At 52.3% G+C, this 9357-nt stretch overlaps 1 protein-coding gene across 5 annotated transcripts in view; it reads left to right on the top strand.

The window, feature by feature from the left end:
- The first annotated feature begins 255 nt into the window (after window positions 1–255).
- LOC101761096 (proline-, glutamic acid- and leucine-rich protein 1) overlaps window positions 256–9357 on the top strand; it is a 25360-nt gene continuing 16258 nt past the window's right edge. For 2 of the 5 annotated variants that reach the window (XR_002677296.1, XR_002677297.1), the window contains exon 1: window positions 256–736. Coding sequence is in view for 3 of the 5 variants with exons in the window: in XM_022825766.1 (XP_022681501.1) it covers window positions 287–736 (450 nt within the window). In the remaining 2 variants the exon portion in view is untranslated. The remainder of the gene's footprint in view (window positions 737–9357) is intronic. The other 3 variants (XM_022825766.1, XM_022825767.1, XM_022825768.1) reach the window with 2 other exon arrangements.

The raw sequence follows: 9357 nt of genomic DNA on the forward strand, positions 1-9357 counted from the left end.
TTAGCGCCGAACTCTAGTCTTTGCAAACGGGGCCAGGTCACAATGTTATCACGAGCAGTGCGATCCGTTGATGACACAAGGCTGGTGGCTCCCCAACAAGCAGAGCACGAGCGGCGGCATGCGCTTCGAGCGGCGCGACGCGCAGAAGAAAATTTCGTCAGAAAATTAGCGCCCGAACTCTAGTCTTTGCAAACGGGGCCAGGTCACAATGTTATCACGAGAGCAGTGCGATCCGTTGATGACACAAGGCTGGTGGCTCCCCAAAAAGCAGAGCACGAGCGGCGGCATGCGTTTCGAGCGGCGCGACGCGCAGACACCGCGACACTGCTGTGGTGTCCTCACGGCTCGAACAAACCCCGCGGGCAGCTGGCAACGGCTACTCCCCACTCAGGCACTCCTCGCCCCCCAATTCTCACGGCACCTCACCTCCCCGATGGCGTGCGCCGCCGCGGACGCGGGCGCGGGGGGAGGGGTCGCCCTCGCGGGGATGCACGACCTCCGGCTGCGCCCGCGCCTCCTCCGCTCGCTGCTGGACGACTGCCTCCCGCTCCCGGTCCCCGGCCGGTCCCCGCCGCGGCGCCCCGCCGACCTGGCCTACGCGGCCGACGCGGTCTGCTCGCACGGCCTCCTCGCGGAGCCCAGTGCGGGCCGCGCGGACCCGGGGGTCCTCGAGGAGTGGGAAGCCGCCGTCGACGCGTGGGTCCACCGCCTCCTGGAGCTCATCGGCAGCGACAAGGTATATGCGCTGCATCCTATCCGGCTGTGTCCTTTCGCCACCTCTTCCGTCTTATGCGATCTCCGATTAATATCTGATTTTGCTTGTGAATTTTGATGTGCTGCGTGATGGTCTGGTAATTGTTAGGGGCAACTCTTTTGGAACGCTTTAGTTGCCTTATCGTGCGAAATGCCAATTTAGCAGGACTTTTCGCTGTGCTGAGGAATTTTCAGACTAGCTATTCGACTGTTTTGTACTCGTGTCTAACGAGGAATATAGTTCCTGGCATAAGGTGGAGGCTTCGCATAGTTAGTAGTTGTATTACCTTTGGTACAGGTGTTTCCTGATCTCTTTACAAACAGTTCCTAATCTCTTAGGATCAATTAGAACCGAGAAACAACTCCAAATTATAGAATAGAGAAACGAACAGAGTCTTGCCAGTGTAATGCTCCATGCATTGGCTAAAATTACTGCATCTATCACGACCTGTTCTGAGTGTCCTACTCGCACCCATACATGCAGGTGCATCCATCTTAACGCCAGCTGATTCATGTACTGATGCATTATTACTCCCTAGTTAAGCATGTAGTACTGTGAATCTGGGATGATCATTAGCCTCTACTCCTGCAGTAGCATAATTCAGGTTTATTCCCTCCCTAAACATGCAATACTGCATTCCTTTCTGAAGAAGAGGAAGGTCTGTGGATATCTTGTATATGAAAAAGGTGGCAAACATCAATGAAAACCAGGTTCCTGAGTGCTTGAAATAGCCTGCAATAATCCTTAAAACAGGTTGATGGTAATCTATATGCTATATAATATATTCCAGGAGGGAAATATTAAGCTGTTCCTTCTTTTCTCAGGAAAATATTCAGTGGAATCGTCAAAACACCAATAAAGACACAAACCAATATAAAGTCTTACTTACACTTTATCTGTTTTGTTCTGAATGCAATCAAGTTTGGTGTTGAGACATCCCACCCTGCATCCACAGAAAATTGAGAACTTTCAAATACTTGCAGGGCTACTTCACCTTAGGTAGTAGGTTTACATGTCAATTTCATGTTCCAAGAACAAAGTTGAGTTGGGCATAGCTGAAAGCTTGACACCAACACTGAATGATGTGACATAGTACTAACATGGAAATGTACGAACTGTCCATGTTCTTATGGCTTTAGCTATTGGGCAATATCTCCTCTAATTGACAATGTGCTTGGTCAAAGGTGATTTCGTGTCTTTGATTCCCTCCAATCAGGGAAGAGAATTACTGAATTAGAGGAAGGGCATTTTTTCCTCGAATATGCAGGAAAGCTGCGTATCACTTTTTAAAGAAGTAACAAGTACAACACCGGCCCCTATGGGCGTAATTGGTTGGGTACATATGGCCCAACCAGGCTCACGGGAGTCATCGTCTGGATGTTTGGTTGCCTGGGAAAGGAGGTGGGTCTGGCTAAACAGATGCAAGAGGTGCCTTGCGGCCTGGCTCTGCTGAAACAGAAACGAAACTCGTTTCTTGCGGGCCTGGCTCGTGTGCTGCAGCTCACGCATCTAGGGACCAAGTTCTCAGCTTTGCAGTGCAGCCTGGCCCAAGTGAAACAGGCAAACCAATCAAGCCTGTCTGCACGCCCACGTCCTGGTTATGCTCAGCCTGATTCTGGCGAACAGCCTGGCCCGTGCATATACCGTAATCAATCACGCCCTAACATACTTGACAACATTTGCACTACAGATTTTAGAAACTATTCAACTGGGATTTTAAGAAAAAAAACTAAGGCGACAATGTGCATCCTTCCTCAACTACCAATACAGCCCTATTTACATCCGGAGAGGCAGCATGGGAGACATGATCCTTGCGACGGTTCCAAAGGACCCAAGTGCGATAAACCTTAGTTCATCAATGGGGTAAGTACCACCAGGAGGATAGCCAAGCAATGTTGGCTGCTTAGATTGGGGTGATGAAGTGGGGAATGGGACTAGATTGGTTTCTTCTTCTTGCTTCCCAACTAATGGATACACGGCCTCCTTTTATAGCCCATATTAGCGGATAGGAAATAAGACCAACAAATAGATCTAGTAGCTAACTAAGTAGCAGATAGACCTAACAACTAGAGACAAGGTTGTTGCTGAATTGCTCCTTGCGCCAGCAGCTGGGCCCCTGCCGCCGGCTGGCTGCACCAGATGTGCATCCATGCACATGACACCAAGGAACAAGAATGATCAGAGAGTTAGGGCCTTCAGTTGCTTGTCCACCTGTTTCAGCGATTGACTCCACCAACAAGGGAGGCTTACTGGATCAGGGGAAGGTGATAACAGCTCAAGCCTGGCCTGCTGGAGAATGATGAACCTAACTTGCCGGGAAACCATGGACGAAATAAGACGGTGCTGCATGGTCTCGTCCACTTGATCACACAGAGGACAGTGAAGAGGCTGTGGAAGACCTTGCCTCACTAACCTGTCAGGCTGTCAGCCATTCAACATCGATTAGGAAGGGCCAACCACATGAAAAATTTGAAAGGCAGCGGTACCCACATCATCCAAATCTGTTTCCACAGCACAAACCTGACCGTGCCCACAAAGAAAGCTTTATAAGCTGACTTGCAGGAATAAGACCCTGATCTAGTTATCTTCCAAGTATTATGGTCCTGGATGTCATGTTGTAGAACCCCATATTCCATCAGATCCCACACCAAGTGTTCTTCAATTACTTGGACACTCATGGCTCCTTTGATGTCAGCAATTCATCAGCAGTTATTAAGTCCATATGCAACTGTCCTCTGATTGATTGCTCTCTTAGCAACCAGAGCAATAAGGGTCTTTTTTTTTCCTCGAATAACCAAAGCAACAAGGTGAGGAGCCAGAGTAAGGGCATTATGAGTTTCCTCTACTTCTCAGCTTTTCATTGTTTTCTTATTTCTTGTTGATTTGATCCTTTATCCCAGTTAGTCCTATGTACGAATATAAGACATCATGACCCTGGTTTAGGGTTTCAATCTGCACTGAGATGGAAAAGTTTCCCTGAATTGTCACATGGTATTAAAGTAAGAATTCAGGATTTTTTACTTTATTTCCATTTTTTTCTTGAACATGTAGGAGGGCTGCATATCATTATATTAAGAAGAAGAAAAAGGCCCTACAAACAAAAACCCACACACACCATTAGAAGTTTGAATACATGCGTGCCCTTGAAAGCGCTGAACAACCTCGACCTAACCAAGGGGAAAGGACTCCTACTCACCGCTGTCTAGCCCACGGGCAAGGAAAAATAAGATGCCTCTAGCCCCGGCCAAACCCCAGAAATATAACACCTCCCAGCAAGGGACAAACGTTCAGCTAAACTAGGGGAGGCAGGCACCATCAAATAGGCATCAATTTTGATACTTCCAAATTGTCCAAGCTCCCAAGATGATGAGGCAGTCAATCCCTTTTCGGTCCTGTCCAACAACTGGCTCTATTTCAAATTGACTTGAGGGTTTTGGGCTACGTGTTAGTAAAACATAAAGCCACTAATATTGAATTTCCACTATTGAGTGCTGTACCTGAAATTTGGGCACATCGAAATCATTGTGTGTTTAATGGGCAAGCCTGAGTATCATGTTGGTTTTACAGGTAGTAGCAAATGAGAGTTCGGGGCTCTGCGAACTACTTGTACGGTCGCTCACCACAGGCGCTTAGTCCTGTTAGTGGGTGATCGTGTCGTGTTTTATCAGCAAGTACGAAGATCCTCTCTAGTTTATTTTCCAAGTGTGCGTGGGGATGAGGGACTCCAAGCCCCAATCCTCGTATTATAACATTTCTTCTTAATGAAATGATATGCAGCTCACCTGCATGTTCTGAGAAAATCAGAAAATAAATAGTCACAATACAAAATCTGACCTGAAACCAGTGGCTTGCAAATATGGAAACAGCAACAGGAAAAAAACAAAAATAGAGCAATTGAGAAATATGCAGAAACAGCCATCAAGCCATACATATGGGTCAAATGCTGGCCCAAACTCCCCTCTGAGGCCCCAAAAGTTGTCCCAGACTCACGACCAAGTACCGGGAGTCTGAGACACACTGTTCTACAGGAAATATGGAGAAAAGAAGTGGGAGCGAGTTGACCTTAGGTCTGCCAGGTGGAAACCAACTCCAACGGCCATCCTACCAAGTTTTTGTTCTGGCATTGTACACATTAAATCAGTGCATTTGAAGTGTTTTAACTGGTTGGCCTGGTGGTACAACCATTAAACTTAGGAATCAATAGCAGAGGCGGACCCAGAAGATAAAACACCTGCTCCTGTCTCGTGCCTTCTGCTACTGTTATTGCTGGGTGTATTGGCTGCTGGCGAACTTTTCTTGGCCACATATCCTGATTCAATAGATGTATGTATTAGGAAGTATATGTGTATATTAGGATGTATTTATCCTTTCCTTGTACACTTGATGTATTTCTTGTACTCCAAGCTATATTGGCCACATATATATAGAGGTCACCCCCCCTCATTAGGGTGTGTGGTGTTTCCCATCTACTTCTCTACATGGTATCACGAGATTAGATCGTGGGCCTCCTCTCCTCTCCCTCGCGCCTCCCTCCCATCCCGCACGAAACCCTAGGGTGGCGCCCCTCCTGCTGCGCCGCCACCACCCCCTCCGTTGCACCTCTTGTCCCGCGCACCATGGCCACCCTCTCCTCCGCACAGGCGCGGGACATGCTCGCCCTGAAGGAACTTCACCTCGCCAACGAGGAGAAGATCTCTAACTCCACCGCCCTCCTTGTCGGGAACTCTTTGTTGTCTTCATCCTCTGGCTGTACAGGCGGGTGTCGCCTGTCGTCTGTGTCGTCTGGTTCTGTCCAGATTGGCGGCGACAGCGGCGGCCGCGCCGGTGGCGGAGGCAAGAAGTGGCAGCATAAGAAGGGCGGTGGCTAGCCCCCACGGCCCACCGGCCCGTGGTTCTGCTTCAATCCGAAGGCTGGCTCCTACGGCGCTCCGGGCTTCCAGCAGGCCGGCGGTCAGGGTGGTGGGGGCTGGCACGTCGGCGCCCCTGGTCTCCTCGGCCCCCCGCTGCAAGGCCATGCCGCCTACGCCCTCGTTCAGGTGCCCACTCAAGTGACAATCTGGGACCAAGCGGGTTTGGTGTCGCCTTGAACCAGATGGCGCTGCAGAATGGCGGCTAGGTCGTTGACTCAGGTGCCTTCGGCCACATGTCGTCTTCGGATGGTATTTTTCTTTCCCGCCTTCCTCCCTCTCACTCCTCCATTACTATCGGTAATGGTCACACCCTTCCCCTCACGTGTCGTGGCAACTCCACCCTCACCACCCCACCTCCCACTTTCGTCTTAACAATGTCCTTGTTGTCCCATCTTTAATTCATAATCTGATTTATGTTCCTTAGTTTACTAAGGACAATAATTGCACTATAGAGTTTGACGCTTTTGGTTTTTCTGTCAAGGATTTTCCGACTAGACGCGTGATCCTTGGCTGCAATAGCGTCGACGATCTTTACACCATGCCTCCAGCAGCCAGCTTTGCAGCATCCCATGCCGGCCTCACCATCTCCTCCAATTTGTGGCATCTCTGTCTTGGTCATCCTGGTCCTGCCGCCATCGCTACACTTAGACGGACTTCATCTATTGCTTGTAATAAAGACGGTCATACTCTTATGTCATTCATGTCAGTTAGGGAAACATGTGCGGTTACCTTTCTCACATTCTAGCTCTCGCAGTTCTGCTCCTTTTGAGTTAGTTCACTATAATGTTTGGACTTCCTCCCGTAGCTAGCGTTTCTGGTTATCGCTACTACCTAGTCATTTTGGACGACTTCTCACATTTTTGTTGGACGTTTCCTCTAGTTGACAAGTCTGAAGTCACCTCACACATCACTGACTTTTGCGCCTATGCTCATATGCAGTTTAGTCTTCCCATTCGAAGCGTCCAGGCTGACAACGAGACCGAGTTTGTCAATAAGACTCTCACATCTTTTTTGACTTCTTCAGGTATCCACTTGCACCTCTCGTGTCCCTATACTTCTCCCCAAAATGGGAAAGCCGAGCGCATCCTCCGCACCCTTAATAACGTGAGTCGCACCCTGCTTATTCACGCCTCCATGGCCACCCCGTACTGGGCCGAGGCGCTCGCCACCACCACCTATCTTCTGAACCGGCGCCCCTGTTCTGCCATTCAGAATGACATTCCCTACCGCTTCCTCTATTCCCAGCCTCCCGAGTACTCTCACTTGCATTTATTCGGTTGTCTTTGCTACCCTAACTTCTCAGCCACGGCACGCCACAAGCTTGCTCCTCGCTCCACAGCCTATGTCTTCCTCGGTTATCCCTCATCTCACAAGGGGTACCGCTGCCTTGATTTGTCCACTTGTTGAATCATCATCTCTCGCCATGTTGTCTTCGATGAGTCCGTTTTTCCCTTCTCCTACCATCCCATTCACCCGTCATAGCTCTACTTCCTTTTGTCAACCCCCTCTGATGCTCCTGCTCCCACCTTGGTCGCTCCGTCCTCGAATGTTGAACAGTCGCGGCCCTCACCCATTGTTTTGCAGGAACTCACTGACGACGACCCCGCCATCCTGGTACGCAGACCGACCGTGTACCCCGCTCTATCTGCGGGCGGGACGCCGCCCTCTCCCTCGCTCGTCGGTCCCACCGGCGGCTCCGCCAGCATGGCCCCCTTGGGCGCCGTCCCTGCTCCCGCTGTCGGGGGCCCTCCTCGTCGCCCGACGCCTCCCGGCCCGCTGGTTGCACCTCTACCTCGTCACTACATCCGGCGGCCACCTGCGGCCCCGACGCCTCCTGCACCGTCGACGCCCGCGGCCCTGGCGCCCCCGGTGCCCACTCCTCTAGCGCCGGCCCCTGCGCCCACGGTGCCCTCGGCCCTGGCACCCCTGGCACCTGCACCTCTGGCGCCTCCTGTGCCCTCCTCGTTGCCACCTCCTGCTCCTCTGCGCCCTGTCACTCGGTCTGTGACTGGAGCCATCGAGCGGGTGCACTACCAGGACCTGACAGCCTCGATTTCTTCGCCCTCTTCAATTCCGGCGAACTACCGCAGTGCTCTAGCTGACGCCAACTGGCGTGCTGCCATGGTCGATGAGTTCCAGGCCCTCATCGACAACGACACCTGCCGCCTCGTCCCGCGGCCGCCCGGTGCTAATGTCGTGTCGGGCAAGTGGATCTTCCGGCATAAGTTCCATGCCGATGGGTCCCTCGCCCGGCACAAGGCGCGCTGGGTGGTTCGTGGCTTCTGCCAGCGCCACGGCATCGACTATGACGAGACCTTCAATCAGGTTGTCAAACCGGTGACGATACGGACCGTCCTCAGCATCGCCACTTCTCGCGCCTGGCCGATCCACCAGCTGGACATGAAGAATGCGTTTCTTCACAGACACCTCACAGAGACTGTCTACTGCCAACAACCTCCCGGCTTCGTCGACCCTACCACCCAGATCACGTCTGTCTCCTGCAGAAGTCCTTGTATGGACTGAAGGAAGCCCTGAGGGCGTGGTACCAGCGGTTCGCCTCCTTCCTTCGACAGTTCGGCTTCGTCGCCTCCAAAGAGGGGCCGAGCATCGCCTACTTGCTACTCTACGTCAACGACATAGTCCTCACCACCTCGTCCTCGACTCTTCTTCGGCACATCATGGGCACTCCGAGTTCGCCATAATGGATCTTGGCGATCGACACCACTTCCTCGGCATCCGTCATGTGTTCCTCCTAGGGCCTGTTCCTATCTCGGCGACCATACACCTTGGATCTTCTTCAGCGTGCTGGCATGGCTGAGTGTCACACTACAGCGACTCCCGTTGACACTCATGCCAAGCTTTCAGCACACGACGGCGCCAAACTCCAGGACGGCTCTGAGTATCGGAGTCTTGTTGGGGCTCTTCAGTACCTCACTTTGACTTGACCTGACCTGGCGTATGCGGTTTAGCAGGTGTGCCTCTTCATGCATGACCCGCGCGAGCCCCACATGGCCCTGATCAAGCCCAACCTGCGCTATGTGAAGGGCACGCTCTCCTCCGGGCTTCACATCGGCACCGGCCCTGTTCAATCTCTGACTGCCTACTTCGACGCTGACTGGGCTGGCTGCCCGGACTCTCGACGCTCCACCTCCGGCTTCTGCGTCTACCTCGGCGATAATCTGGTGTCTTGGTCCTCCAAGCGCCAAACCACGGTGTCTCGCCAAACCACGGTGTCTCGTTCCAGTGCTGAGGCGGAGTACCAGGTTGTGGCTCATGCTGCGGCAAAGTGTTGCTGGCTGCGCCAACTTCTTCAAGAGCTTCATGTTCCGCTTGCTTCGGCCACTGTTGTCTACTGTGACAACGTGAGTGCTCTCTATATGACAACCAACCCGGTGCATCATCGGTGTAAGACATCTATATAGCTACCCTCTAGGGTTAGCCCAATAATCTATCTATTACCTTCTAATATGGTATTAGTTAGCTTTAGGGTTTCCTGTTCCTGGTGACCCGGCCGCCGCCGCCGGCGCCGCCGCCGGCGCCATGGTCGGCGACCCTCTTCCCCCTCCTCTCTCCTCCTTCCCCTCCCTTCCTTCTACCTGGGCGCAAATCGCCTCGGGGTCTTCCTTGGGCCGCTTTCCCACGGGCACGGCTGCCGCCCCTGCGGGGTCGCCGCCGTCGCGGGCTCCCTGCGGG

The sequence above is a fragment of the Setaria italica genome, chromosome IV, assembly GCF_000263155.2.
Source record: "Setaria italica strain Yugu1 chromosome IV, Setaria_italica_v2.0, whole genome shotgun sequence".
Lineage (NCBI taxonomy): Eukaryota > Viridiplantae > Streptophyta > Magnoliopsida > Poales > Poaceae > Setaria > Setaria italica.